The 15,775-nt window shown below is 41.9% G+C and overlaps 1 protein-coding gene across 1 annotated transcript; it reads left to right on the top strand.

The window, feature by feature from the left end:
* Nucleotides 1–1,696: 1,696 nt before the first annotated feature.
* ndnf (neuron-derived neurotrophic factor) lies at nucleotides 1,697–15,752 on the top strand. Its single transcript, XM_037675060.1, has 4 exons — nucleotides 1,697–1,703; nucleotides 2,043–2,237; nucleotides 2,671–2,795; nucleotides 14,352–15,752. The coding sequence occupies exons 2-4, from the start codon at nucleotides 2,044–2,046 to the stop codon at nucleotides 15,746–15,748; spliced, it is 1,716 nt and encodes a 571-aa protein (XP_037530988.1). The 5' UTR covers nucleotides 1,697–1,703; nucleotide 2,043; the 3' UTR covers nucleotides 15,749–15,752.
* The last annotated feature ends 23 nt before the right edge of the window (nucleotides 15,753–15,775 follow it).

The following is a 15,775-nucleotide window of genomic DNA, read 5'->3' as shown; positions in this document are numbered from 1 at the left end:
AAAACAGCTACATTATAAAGTGATGCAAAATACAAAAAACAGGAACATGTCTGTTGGTTTATGCCATGATCTTAGCAGGTGTTTGAAGCCATTTAACATTTTATTTTATTTTAATTCATTCATTTAAAAGAAACAAAATTTAAAAAATCATCAAAAAGAAAATATTGAATGAAAAGAGTGCAGAAAGAAGAAAAAAAAACTTATATCTGCCCCTTATTTAAAAAGTATAAAATAACTTTAAACAATCACTTAAATTAATCACTTTAATATCCACTTTAAAGTTAGGAATAAAAAAACAAACATGTTTTGTGTTAGCAGAATTTAATTCCAACTTTAAAACTTATCCAACATTAATAAAACTTACCTCAAGTTGCCTTTTTGGACATGCATGCATATATTTGTACAAATTGTACTTGAGAGGAGATTATTACAGCCTCATATAAAATCAACAATGATAATGATATCAGAACAGGATCGGTATCGGCCGATATTCAGATTTAGGTATCGGGATCGGATCAGAAGATTAAAAAAGTGGGTCGTGTATCCCTAAATATAATACCTGTGGTGGTGAGCTGTGCTAGGTAGGGGTGTGTTATCTTCAAGAGCATAGCTGCATCTTAATGTGGTTTGAGAAAGTTTGATCACAACAGGACCTAGAGCATGTTGTGGTTGCACATGGTAATCTCTTTGTGGTAACATGCTGCTGTGTATACAGAGGGTGAGGGCACAGGAGAGTGTTTCAGGGACATAACAACAGGGGAGAAATTGGTGTTAATAATAGTGTAGCAACGTTATACTTGTGTTCAAGCTGAGCATAGGATGAAATACCAAAAGGGTCGGGTGGGTCCAGACCCCCACAATTTTAGAAAACAGAATGTCCCGCTCAGTAAATCATTTGAGAAACTATACTTTAAAGCAATACAAAACCAGAAATCATTTTCACCATTTATAGAGGCAAAACAAAGCATTTGATTCATGTGACAGCTTCTTAGTGTGCAACTACGTGTGGGAGACAGAGTTCAGTTCCCTAACAGATCATTTTACTGTTATTTTACATTTCATATATGCCCCTTCCCCCACAAAAATGTGCTAAATCTTAAATCTTCCTTTTTCTATTGCCTCCTCTTCACAACAATAAAATAGAATTTCTGCATTTGATACTAAAAAATGTTTACAACTTTGCACCAATGTTTGCTCATTTGTTGCCTCTTTATGTTTATTCATTTGAATAATGTTCTGAATTTTCATATTTACCACACAAACAAGAGTATAGAAAGACACTTATTTCATTCAATTCAATTCAGTAATACTTTATTAATCCCAAAGGGAAATTATATGTTGTTCTAACTCGTTATCCTCGTTTCATTAAGAGATGTTATAGATACTGATGGCTGTAGGCAGGAAGGATCTCTTGTAAAGGTCCATCCCACAGTTGATCCTAAGAAACTGGCTGCAAAATGTCGTCTGATCCATCCATCCAGACTCGGCTGACCTCTCGGTTCCTCCGGGCTATAGGACCGCCTGGCTGGGCTGAACTCGTCCCAGAGCGATGGTCACTCCTCCCAGCAGTCTGCCAAGCTCCTTGTTGCTGTGGACAGCCAACTGTAGGTGCTGAGGGACGATCCTGTCCTTCTGCTGTCATGAGCCGTGTTTCCTGCTAGTTCCAGGATCTCAGTGGCCAGGCACTCGAGCACAGCTGGCAGGTAGATGAGAATGCATCCACAGAACATCCTTTTCAACTCATTTGAGATTTGGGGCTGTAGTTGAGATATTATTTGAGCTTTTTAGATGTTAATCAGCTGCTGTTGGTTGTAGAAAACTGCCTTGTTGCCATGGTTACGCATCATAACAAATGTCCAAAACTAGAAAAGTTTCAGTAAAAATCCTTCCAGCTGCTCAGCATCTGATACCAGAGGAAACAATCATCCAAAGAATGTGATTTACATCCAGCCATTCATCTGGGCAAAAACAAAAAGAACAAACAAGAAAGTCATATATGGGTCAAATTTGTTTCCTATTTGATTATTTTCTGTGTGTTTCAGAATGAGGCAGTGTAAAGGCTGGAGCTTGGTGCTGTTGATGCTGTTGGGTCTGGGGTGTTTGGCCCAGAAGCTGCCTACAAGAGATGAAGGGCTCTTTCAGATGCAGATCAGAAACAAGATGTTGTTTCACGACTCCTCCATCATACCAGACGGAGCTGAGATCAGTGGCTACCTTTTCAGGGACACGCCCAAAAGGTAAGGGCAATGACCCAATGAATGGCATGAGTCTGATAATTACAAGTGTCTACTAATCAGAATCAGAATCAGAATAAACTTTATAAGTTTATTTATATATAGTTATTTACTAAAAACTGAAAACAAAAGCTAACCAATTTCACCTTGTGTTGATTAATAATGAAGATTGAGAATGTAAAAACCTTACTGATGACTTATTGTTCCTGTAAATGTACAAAAATATCAAATGTTTCTTTGTAACACAATCCATTATGTTGATCCAAAAAGTAAATAATGGATGACAAAGTCTGTGAGCTCAGACGGCACATGAGCAAAGTCAGTGGTATAAAATTAACTCCGCTGTTTCAGTCTGTCCATACACACCATTTGGATAACACCAGACTATAATGAAGTATATGAGGCAGTGCTCATATCAGTCCCATTATTTTCACAGGTACTACTTTGTGGTGGAGGAAGACAACACACCCATGTCTGTGATAGTGACACCCTGTGATGCTCCTCTGGAGTGGAAACTCACCCTGCAGGAGCTACCAGAAGAGTCCAGTGGAGAGGGATCAGGTATAACTAACGCCAAGCAGCAGTGGTAGAGGTTAATGACACCGTATGTGGAAATATGCCCCCCCCCCCCCACACACACACACACACACACACACACACAATTACCAAGCACAGTGATGTTAGGCTTTGTGTTCTGGTAGGTTTTAATTTAGTCACACTTGTAATGTCTACTCTGACCACTAATGAAGCCTGGCTCAACCCAAGTGGATGTCTATAATTAAAAAGTGTTTCTACTTCAGTCTATCAAAGTCCCTTTACTTAACATCTCAATTTTCATAAGAAAACCATGCTGTTCTCTGTGGTGTCTGCCATCCTGCCTCTTTTTTTTACTTTTCATTTTTGTTCCACATTAAAAATTTATTTATAGGGCTCCTTAAAAGATTTTAAAAGTGGCCTATGAGACCCACTGTTAATCTAGGAGTGGCACAGAAAATCAAAAAAATCTACAACATAATTTTAGGCGTTTTATTGTGCCGTTTTATTTACACCACAGAGAATAGCACAGTCGGTATGCAGCTGAAACTTACCACCTCCTTCATTTAGTTCAAATTTCTAATTAAAACTATCATCCTTCATGCTTGCTCAAGATGAGAGTTCTGTGATGGAGTTAAACTTAAAACAGTCTGCTCCTCAGATAAATGATGTTAAATTTTTATTTTATATATGAATGTTTCTTTGCAGTGCCCTGAGATGACTTCTGTTGTGACTTGGCTCTATATAAATAAACTAAATTGAATTGGGAAAAAGAGAGCTTCTTATAGTCTTATGTATCAAAAAATTATATCTCACTAGATAGGTTAGTGCTCAGAGTATCACTCCCTTCAGGAAATAGACAACACCATAGTTCTGTTACTGATGGATTTATTCATCAGAACAGCACTTAGGTCACTCTGCATGGTCATCAAATCCACCGTCAAACTGCTCAAAATACATAATAATGTACAAAATATACATATTCTTATATTGCACACAAATATGCACAATGAAATATAAAACAAATAAACATACCTCTCTGGCTGTACACAACCAAAGAGGGAATGAGTCCTCCGGAACAAAAATAAATATTCAAAAGGAAATGGACAATGTTTTAAGCTTCTTTTAAGCCTTTAGGCAGAACATAATACTTGCTTCATCACATTCATACACTGATGGGACACACATCAGAGGCAATGAGGGGTTCAGTGTCTTGCCCAGGGACATTTCGGCATGTGACTGCTGGTCAAACCCCCAACTCTTGCATTGGACTGCTCTAACCACTCAGCCACAGCCGCCCATGGCAAGTAAAGGCTGTACAGGACAACAAACAGCTACAGCTACAGCTACATCGAGGCCTGATGCACGTCTGCCTCCTTGACCTCTAGTGGAACATGTGACAATGATGTTGACGTTCCCTCCAGGCCTCTTGACGTTGAGGTTATAAAATGGGACCTGTTGCTGTTTCTATGGGTGGATTTTGTTTCCATGATGAAAACAGAAGTCAGAGCGGTTTTGGAAAATGAAATGGCAGTGATTCAAACAGATGTGCGGGCAGTTCGAATGCGCTTTGAGGAGTTTAAAACAACAATAAACAGATATAGCATTGCTACATAGCACGCTGGGTGATGCCGAACAGAGCTTAATGACCTGCTCTGACAACATTGAGTCACTGAAATGGGGGGTTAAGTGGCTGTGAGTTGTGACTGACTCACTCCAGAATAAATGTGAAGATCTTGAATTCAGATCCCGGAGAAATGATATCAGGATCGTTGGTGTTCCAGAGGGCCCCGACAGCTGCTCCCCCTCCTCCATTGCTAGTCCACTATAGAAGGCTCTTAACCTATTGTATATGATGTGCCGCTGATCGACAGGTCCTACAGAGCCCAAAAACCAGTGCCAAAAACAGGACAGTGATCAAGAACCATAATAGCTCGTCTTCACTACTACAGTGACAACGTCAGGATTCTACGTCTCGCCAGAGAGAAACAGAGGCTGAAGGTGAATGACATGGTTATCGCCATCTTCCTTGACTATACAGCTCGGGTGGCTAAAGCCCGAATTGCATTTAACGGCATCAAGCAGCAGCTCAGGGGTCTGGATGGAGTCTGTTTCGGCATCTCTCACTCGGCTAGGTTCCGCATAACTTAGAACGGCAAAGAGAGCTTTTTCTCTTCCCCAGAAGAAACCCAGACCTATGTCGCGCAGTTTATCACTCCACACGTAGCTCGGTCAGGTGGACTGGTAACTTCTTAATTACTGAATCAACTGTGCATGTTCTCAAATAAGATGGTTATATTTTGATCAGAGACTTCTATTTAAAAAAATATAGCTCTCTGAGTTTTTCTGTTTTCTATTGTTATTTTTATTATCATTGGTAACATATTTTGTTATGTTACCCAGATTGGCTCTATTTTTTTTTTCAGTTTGTTCATAGAACAATTAATGTTATACAGGGTGGAGTTCTTTTTCTTTTTCACTAATTCTAAGTAATCCATTTGAGGGAGCCTTAATGTTAAGATAAATTTTGTTCTGCAGGTTCTGTTTAACCTGTTTTTTTCCTGTGCAACATGCACTTTTCATGTGCCTTTTCTTCCTTAGGTTGGAGGTTAGTGCGACATTCCACTAGGTTGGAGATCAGCATAGGGGTAGTGTTATGGGACTCCTTCCCTTTCTCCTTTTATTTCCTCCTTTCACCCCACCCCCCCACCCCCCCACCCCCCACACACACACCTATTTACTTTATTTATTTATTTATTTATGTTTTATGGTGCAACAAGAAGATGCAGGGACTTCAATTCTTTACTCTAATCAAAATCCATACCATTCAGTACTGCTTCCAAAACATTAATATAACATGGTGACACCTGATACTGGTCCTTCAGGCTCTATTCAGTTTACCAGCTGGAATATCAAAGGGATCAACCACCCTATCAAGTCTAGTAGAGTATTTACACACCTTAAATCTCTGAGATCAGATAATTTCCCTACAAGAAACTCATCTACGTACTAGCGAACACTCAAAATTGAGCAGAAATTGGATTGGGCAGATTTTTTTCTTATTTGCACAGATCCAGAGGCACAGCCATTTTGATCAGAAAAGGAATTCCTTTAGTTACAACTTCTGTAATTTCTGATGATATTGGTAGATTTATAATTGTTGCTGGCAAACTTTTTGGCTTACAAATTGTCTTAGTTAACATTTATGGTCCGAACTGGGACAATCCACAGTTCTTCACCCACTTTATAGCTAAACTACCTGACCTCCATTCCCACCATTTGATCTTGGGAGGTGACTTCAATTGTGTGTTACACCCAGGATTAGATAAGTCTAGACCTAGACCAGACAGTTCAATTTCTATATCTGGTAAGGTTCTCCTGTCATATATTGATTTATATAAGCTCTCAGACCCATGGAGGAGACACAATTCCACAATTAAACAATGTTAATTTTTTTCATCAGCTCATCAGTCATATTCATATATACTGTAGATTTCTTTTTGCTTGACAATGGATCTCTTCATTTTGTGAAGGACTGCCAATATCACAATATTGTTATTTCTGACCACAGTCCAGTTCAACTAGAAATGTGCTTCCCTAACTACATTGCACCGCAACGCAATCGGCCTTTTGATCTGATATTGTTGTCCAGTAATTAATTCATAAAATTTTTGAATACTCAAATTTACATTCATTTGGACATTAATTTGACTCCAGGAATGGCATATGCTATAGTATGGGAATATCTAAAAGCTTTCCTGTGAGGTCAGATAATTTCCTATTCAGTCAATGAGTAAAAAAAAAACTAAAACAGACGAGCCGTCTTTCAGAGTTATCAACTCAAATAGCTGATATTGATTTTAAAAAACACTATCTATTAACTATAAACCAGAAGAGTAGCTTTTGCTACAAACAAAATTTGAAAATTTATCAATTAAGCATACGTAACGACTTCTATTCAAATCCCGACAAATGTTCTATGAACATGGTGACAAAGCAAATAAACTTCTCTCCCACAAGCTTAAACTAACGGCAGCAAATAATGCTATTCCAGAGACCCAGGTAGCACCTAATCTGACCTCCACCATTCCCAAAACTATTAATGAGTACTTCAGCCAGTTTTATTCATATTTTTATTCGTCTGAGACCAATGCAGACAAATCTGAGATCAATTATTTTCAAGACCAGATAGAGATTCCAAAGATTGACTTAGAAACCCATAAAATTATTGAAGCACCAACAACATCTGAAGAAATTATTAAAGCTATTAGTTCTATGAGAAGTGGCAAAGCATCAGGCCCCGATGGATTCCCTACTGAGTTTTTAAAAACGTTTAAATCTAGGCTCGCTCCTCTTTATGTTCCATTTATCAGGAAAAACTGCTACTTCACAAACTATCTGAAACAAGGACGCAAGCTGTAACTTCAGTTCTATATAAAAAAGATAAAGATCCTCTAGAACGTAGCGCCTATCGGCCGATTACCATTCTTTGCTCTGACTACTAGATTCTCACAAAAATATTTGCGCAGCGTATTGTAACAGTTATCCCAAAAATTATCGCTCTGGACCAAACAGGATTCAAACCAGGTCGACAGTCTTCTCATAACATGTGCAGATTATTTAATGTGATTTATTCCTCTCACTCAAATGTTCATGCAGAAACTGTGCTTTCTCTCGATGCAGAGAAAGCTTTCGATCATATCAAAAGGAACTACCTTTTTTCTGCTTTGAATAGATTCAGTTTTGGCCCATCATTTATAACCTGGATTAGGCTACTTTATGCCTCTCCTACTGCATCAGTTTGTACCAACTCTGACTGTTCTAATTACTGTAGTCTCTATCGTGGCATTAGACAAGGCTTTAGTCGATCTCCTTACTTATTCAATATCTCAATTAAGCCACTAGCCATAGCCCTCAGAGCCAATGACAAAATTGCAGGGATTTTAAGAGGTAACTCCTGCCATAAAGTTTCTATTTATGCAGCTGACCTGCTTCTTTATACTGTATATGTCATAGCTCTGCTCTCTGTCAGCTCCTTGTTATGCCATTCGGCCTCACCAACGCTCCTGCCGTTTTCCAAGCCCTGGTTAATGATGTCCTTCGTGACATGATTAACATTTACGCTTTTGTTTACCTTGATGACATACTTATCTTTTCACAAGATAGCATTTCTCACCGTCGCCATGTCAGAGCTGTCTTAACCCGCCTTTTACAGAACAACTTGTTTGTCAAGGCAGAGAAGTGTGCTTTCCACCAAGTGTCCACCTCATTCCTTGGGTTCAACATTTCTCCAGGTCAAGTATCCATGGAACCCGGGAAGGTATCAGCGGTGGTGGATTGGCCCAAGCCCAAGGATCGTAAACAGCTGCAAAGGTTTCTCAGTTTTGCAAATTTTTATAGGAGGTTCATTAAGAACTACAGTTCAGTTGCAGCTCCTCTTCATTTTCTCACCTCATCTAAGACCAAGTTCATCTGGGACTCCGTTGCCAACCAATCATTCCAGAAGCTCAAAACATTGTTTTCCTCTGCTCCAATCTTGCACTCTCCAGACCCCGAGAAACAATTCATTGTGGAGGTCGATGCATCCAGCACCGGGGTGGGCGCCATCCTCAGTCAGCGCAGCACAGATGGTAAGATCCACCCCTGTGCTTACTTCTCCAGGGCACTCTCCCCCGCTGAGAGAAACTACGACGTGGGAGACCGTGAGCTTTTGGCAGTCAAGATGGCCCTGGAGGAATGGAGGCACTGGCTGGAAGGTGCGAAGAAGTCCTTTTTGGTATGGACCGACCATAAAAACCTGGAGTACCTTCGCACAGCAAAGAGACTCAATCCCCGTCAGGCCAGGTGGGCTATGTTTTTCTCTCGGTTCAGTTTCACCCTCTATTACAGACCCGGGCCCAAGAATGCCAAGCCGGATGCCCTGTCCCGGGTCTTTGAGGTCAAGGAAGGGCCCTCAGAAGAGGTCGAGTTCATCCTGCCTGAGACCGTACGTCTTTCTTTGACTCAATTAGAACTCGATCTCCAACAAGTCCAACTCTCCGAGCCACGTCCACCCACCTGTCCTAGGGGGCGCCTGTTTGTCCCCAATCAAAAGGTAAAAGAGGTTCTTGAATTATGCCATTCATCAAAGTTGTTCTGTCACCCAGGAATCACCAAGACCCTCCAACTCATTCGCGCCCGATTCTGGTGGGCTACGCTTACGGAGAACACCAAGCACTTTGTCAAGTCATGTCCCGAATGCAATCGTGCCAAGTCTTCCAATCGCCCACCTGCCGGGCTGCTACGACCACTGCCAATTCCTTCACGCCCATGGTCACATATTGCTATGGACTTTGTGACTGGATTACCCCCTTCTGAAGGTAATTCAGTGTTATTGACCATTGTGGACCGTTTTTCTAAAATGGTCCACCTGGTTCCTCTCCCCAAGTTACCTTCTTCCAAGGAGCTCAGCGTTATCATGGCCAAGGAGGTTTTCAGGCTCCATGGGCTCCCCCAGAACATTGTGTCTGACCGAGGTCCCCAATTCATTTCCAAGTTCTGGAGGGAGTTTTGCAACCTGCTAGGGATCTCGGTCAGCCTCTCGTCAGGTTTTCATCCCCAAACGGATGGACAATCTGAGCGTACCAACCAGGAGGTGGAGACCAAGCTTCGGCTCCTCTGCGAGGGGGACCCGAGGAAATGGACGTCCAACCTCCCTTGGATTGAACAAACAATCAACTCTCTTCCATCCTCTACATCAGGTATTTCACCCTTTCATGTTGTCTTTGGATTCCAACCCCCTGTTTTTTCAGTCCAGGGGAGAGAAGCTCGGGTTCCCTCTGCACGACTCGCAATTTTACGTTGCCAGCGAGTCTGGAGAAAAGCCAGGAGAGCCCTAATTTTGGCCACCAAAAGGTACGTTCGGGGGGCTAACCGCAGGAGAACGCCTCAACCATTGTACAAGGTGGGCCAGAAAGCGTGGCTCTCCACCAAGGACCTTCCTCTCCGTGTGGAATCTAAGAAACTAGCACCACGTTTCATTGGTCCTTTTCTGATTACCAAAATAATCAATCCTGTCTCTGTTCGCTTACAGTTACCCAGGTCCATGCGCATTCATCCAACGTTTCATGTCTCAAGACTCAAGCCATTTGTCCTGCCACGTTTTCGACCCACCACCGACCTCCCACCACCCGCCCGACTCATTCAGGGGAGCCCAGCCTACACGGTCCGACGCCTTCTTCGATCCAGAAGGTGGGGGAGAGGACTCCAGTATCTGGTAGACTGGCAGGGGTACGGCCTGGAGGAACGTTCCTGGGTGCCCTCACGCAATATTCTGGACAAAACCCTCATTAGAGACTTTCATCGACTGAACCCTCTCCAGCCTGGTGGTCCTTCAGGAGCCGGACCTTGAGGGGGGGGTTCTGTCATAGCTCTGCTCTCTGTCAGCTCCTCTGTCATGCTGCACACTCAGTAATCACTCAACTCATGTCACCTGTCACCGCTCATTATCCCACAGCTCCACCACCTGGTCCAGTCAGTACTTAAGTTCACTCATTCCTCTCAGTCTGGGCCAGATTCTCTATCCTGTCTCATCAGCAGTAGACTTTCCAGCATTCCATTGATTGACTCATCACGTTCATGACCCTTGCCTTGACCACGACCACGCTTTTGCCTCAGCCCTCGTCTGCTTTTGCTCATCTGATCAGGTACCGACTCATGCTCTTGTTTTTTGACTCTCTTTTTGGATCACGTACTGGATACTTCTGCTGAACAACTGACTTCATGGTATGAACTCTGCCTTTCCCTTCTGACTGTTTTTTGGATCACGGATTAAAGGTCAAGCTCATTCTGTATCACGGACTTATCCTTATCCCTGAATCTGATTCCCACAGATTCATTTCCCCAATTAGTCTCTTTCCCCCTGCATCTACTAACTTTTATCTTTTAGTTGCAAGCCTGTTGGACTCCGTTCCAGTGGACCTTAACATCAGTTCTACTTCTACTGGCAGCCCGCCACTACAATACTACCCAATCACGAACTACCAATCAGAAGATCGGAACCAGCCCAGAACAGGACCTACTCCAGAGTTTTACTTTATTTCACAATAAATCTTTTAACCCTCTCAGTGGTTGTTGTTGTTGTTTGCGATCCGGCCTCTGGTTCATGACAGTATAGCTCACCAAACAAAATACATACCATGGCTCATAGACCTATTTCATAAATTTGTCCGACTTTTGGGATATAAACTTAATTTTTCCAAAAGTCTCCTATTTCCGGTCAATCAATTAGCCCGAGATCATAACTATGACATCTTTCCTTTTAAATTAGAATTAAACTCATTTAATTACTTGGGTGTCACTGTGACACATTCATATAAGGACTTATACATCTATAACTTTAAAAAGATGGTAAATAGCACCAAGTTAGATTTAGTAAAATGGTTTTCCCTGCCAATATCTCTTGCAGGCAGGGTTAACATAATGTAAAATGACAGTACTCCCATGTTTATTATATTTGCTTCAGATGATTCCTTTCTTTCCACCTAAATTCATGTTTAGAGATCTAGACAGTCATATTTCTACATTTATTTGGAATAAATCCATTCCTCGAATAAAAAGATCCATCTTGGAAATGCCCAGTTTAAGGGGTGGACTAGGATTTCCTAATTTTCTGTACCATTACTGGGCAGCCAATATGGCAAAACTGCCTTATTGGATCACAGCATTTAAAGGGGAAAATGTTCCAATATGGGCTCACATGGAGACCCTTTGTAATCCTGTAGACTATCCAATATCTACTTTATGTTGCTCCCTTAAAGATGTTACTATGAAACATATAAATAATCTTGTGGTTAAGAGCTTGATCTGAATATGTCATCAGTTCAGGAAACATCTTGGTCTCAACGCTACGTCTTCATATACCACTGACACGTAATCACTTCTTTCCCCCTTCTCAGATTGGTGCAGTATTTCAGATGTGGCATGATGGTGGCTTGGTCCTTTTTAAATATCTATTCATAAATGGCACTTTTGTATCATGTGAAACTCTTCGGCAGCTGTGGCTGAGTGGTTAGAGGAGTCGACCTCCAATGCGTGAGTTGGGGTTCGAATCCACCAGCAGTCACATGCCGAAGTGTCCCTGGGCAAGGCACTGAACACTTCATAGCCTCTGTGTGTACCATCAGTGTATGAATGTGATCTAAAGCACTGATTAGTCTCATTAGAATGATTTGTTCAATTAGTTTTGTAGAGATGTAGAGTGCTGTATGAATGGGTAAATGAGGACACAGATTGTAGTGTAAAGCGCTTTGAGTATATAAGATAGAAAGGTGCTATATAAGTACAGTCCATTTACCATTCAACAGAGTAAGAATTTACCGAGGTCACTTTTTTTAAGATAAGCTACTTCCAACTTTGTAGTTTTGCTAAAATGCACTTTTCCTTTCCTACTATACTACAGGAAAAAAAAAATTAGATACTATTTTAGCTCAGGAACCAGAGTTGAAGGGTAACGTCTCAAAGATCTATAAAATAATTCAAAACAGTACCCCGCCATCCCTTGATTAAAACAAAGTTAGCCTGGGAGGAAGACCGACAAATTCCACTTACACAAGATGTTTGATCAGAATCGCTACAACGTATTCATACTACATCCCTATGTCTAAGACATTGCCTTATTCAATTTAAAATTTTGCATCGCTTGCATTACACTAGGCAAAAGCTCTCTAGGATTTATCCTGGAGTAGATCCAACCTGTATTAGATGTCATCTGAACCCTGCTTCCACTGGTCACATGTTCTGGGAATGTCTGTCTTTATCTTTGTTTTGGGGTCATATTTTTGAAGTTTTTTCACAGATTTGTCATACCAAGATTAATTTTAATTCAATTATTGCTATCTTTGGTGTTTCAGACAAAAGTATTGATATTACAATACCCCAGGCTAATTTTATTGCTTTTTCTTCACTACAAGCACAGAGGCTTATTCTCCAACATTTGAATTCAGATAAACCTCCAACATTCTCTGAATGGGTTCTGGAGTTACTCTCCCTAATTCCACTAGAAAAACTCAGATGTAATAGGAACAAATCCCATCAGAAGTTTAATGAGACATGGGGCCCCTTTACTGAGTGTGTTCTTACGCTCTTCTTTACTTAGACATCATAGTAAAATTGCTCTCAGTGTGTAACATACTCGTTATTCAACAGAAGTATGGGTCGGATATTTCTCACAATTAAGACTGTTTTTTGCTCACAGCATGCAAAGTGTCACTGAACTGTTATTCACTATAATGAATGGTCGCTACTGTAACAAATACACACTACTGTCAGTAGTTAGGTGCATTATCATTATCCATCCATCCATTATCTTTACCTGCTTATTCCATTTTGGGTCACGGGGGTCACCGGTCGCCCATGTCCAGCAATCACTGTGAGAGGGGCGGGGTACACCCTGGACGGGTCGCAAGTCCATCACAGGGCCACATAGAGACAAACGAGACAAACAACCATTCACTCTCTCACTCACACCTAGGGACAATTTAGAGTTACCAATTAGCCTAACATGCATGTTTTTGGTCTGTGGGAGGAAACCGGAGTACCCGGAGAAAACCCACGCATGCACGGAGAGAACATGCAAACTCCACCCAGAAGGCCCCTGGACCGGGGTTTGAACCAAGGACCTGCTCGGTGAGAGGCAGCAGCTCTACCAGTTGCGCCACCGTGCTGCCTTATTATCATTATATATTAATTTATTTATTTATTATTATTATTATTATTATTATTATTATTAGTAGTAGTAGTAGTAGTAGTAGTAGTAGTAGTAGTAGTAGTAGTAGTAGTAGTAGTAGTAGTGTTTTTATTATTGTCTTTTTTTTCTGGGGGGGGATAAATGTTTCAGAGAGGGATTTGTGATTTTGTAACTCATGTATAATGCTCAAAAAATTCTATAAATGAAGTGTTTAAAAAACAAAGGTGGGATTGAGCATATATGAACGTTAATGCTCAAGCATCTGACTACATCTGTGATTAGGGGAGTTTAAATATTCCAAAGTGATTTGTTGGGTGCATACACTGCTGTGTTGACATGGGACTTGCCTCATGAGAAAATAACTGATCTTGACCTGAAAAAATAAGGACCGATTTGAACCCAACACACAGCATGCCAACAGTGTCAGAACTGAGTTTTGCTGTCTTTTTTGATGCCTCCAGTAGGAGCAGGTCTTTGCACATTAACTTTTAGTACGCCGCCGAGCACACTTTCTGGTTGACAATCATAATATTATGGTTTCTTGCTTAAGCTTGGAGTAAGAGCTTAGTCTGTCTTATTTCACACACAAGCAGCTCTTTGCCGTGCAGCTCCTCCAGTGCAGCCAAATAAATGGTGGCCTGCAATCTTTAAGGATGTTTGGAATGTAAACACCGCTGTGACATGAGAGCTATTCTTCTATTGGTTTCTCTTGTGGCATTTAATATTTTCAAGTTGGACAGATCTTTTTTTTTCATTAAAGATGAAGAGAACAAATATTTAGGGACATGGCATTATGTTTGTGAAGAGGTGAAATATCAAGCAAAGAGCTCAGGTTGAGTGTTTGTTTTTCTTTCCAGGAGAGCCTGAACCCCTGGATCAGCAGAAACAGCAGGTGACTGTAGACGAGGGCACGGAGCTCTTCACTTACAAGGGTAATGATGTGGAGTCCTACGTGGCAACCAGCACGCCCTCTGGTCTCTATCAGCTGGAGCTGCTGTCCACTGAGAAAGACAGCAACTTCAAGGTGTATACCACCACAACTCCAGAGTCAGACCAACCCTATCCAGAGCTGCCCTATGACCCCCGGGTGGATGTGACTGCACTGGGCTGCACCACTGTTACGCTGGCCTGGAAGCCAACACCAACGGGCTTTCTGATGGGTCAGCCTGTTCAGTACTGTGTGGTGATCAACAAGGAGCATAATTTCAAAAGCATGTGTGCTGCTGAAGCTAAAATCAGCACAGATGATGGTTTCATGTTAGCTCCAAAGCCCGGCAGAGACTTTAGCCCATTTGACTTTGTGCACTTTGGCTTTGTTCCCTCTGACAATGGTTTTGGCAAGGATAGAGGACTTACAAGTAACAAGATCTCACGGGCATACACAGCCAAACCCAAAGTATCTGACATTCAGAAGATATGCATTGGAAACAAAAACATTTTCACTGTGTCAGACCTTAAACCAGACATGCAGTACTATTTTGATGTGTTTGCTGTAAATTCTGCTACCAACACCAGCACGGCGTACGTGGGAACCTTTGCTCGCACTAAAGAGGAAGTTCGTCAGAAAACACATGAGCTGAAGGATGGCAAAGTGTCGGACATTTTCATCAAGAGAAAGGGCACCAAGTTTCTGCGTTTTGCTCCCGTGTCCTCCCATCAAAGGGTCACACTGTTTGTTCACTCGTGTCTCGATGCAGTGCAGGTACAGGTTAGGAGAGATGGCAAGCTGTTGCTCTCCCAGAACGTCGAAGGCGTACGGCAATTTCAGCTGCGAGGGAAGCCCAAAGCCAAGTATCAGATTCGCTTACGGGGAAGCCGGAAAGGCGCCTCCACTTTAAAGGTGCTCTCCACCACGCGGCCAAGCAGCAAACAGCCTTTCCCTTCTCTTCCGGAGGACACTCGCATCAAAGCCTTCGACAAGCTGCGCACCTGCTCCTCCATCACCATGGCTTGGCTGGGCACACAGGACCGCAACAAGTATTGCATTTACCGTAAGGAGGTGGCTGAGAATTATGGCGAAGAGCAGCGACGTCGAGAACAAAATCAGTGTGCTGGGCCAGAGACCCGCAGGAAGTCAGAAAAGGTCCTGTGCAAGTATTTCCACAGCCCAAATCTGCAGAAAGCTGTGACAACCGAGAACATCACAGGGCTGGAACCAGGCAAGACCTACCTGCTGGACGTTTATGTGGTGGGACACATTGGCCACTCAGTGAAGTACCAGAGCAAACTGGTGAAAACAAGGAAATACTGCTAAAAAACTGCAAAGAATAAATCTATTTTA

Source organism: Nematolebias whitei, chromosome 3 (assembly GCF_014905685.2).
Source record: "Nematolebias whitei isolate Nwh7 chromosome 3, NemWhi1, whole genome shotgun sequence".
Taxonomy (NCBI): domain Eukaryota; kingdom Metazoa; phylum Chordata; class Actinopteri; order Cyprinodontiformes; family Rivulidae; genus Nematolebias; species Nematolebias whitei.
Note: the sequence above shows the minus strand (reverse complement) of the source record. Positions and strands in the feature narration are given on the sequence as shown.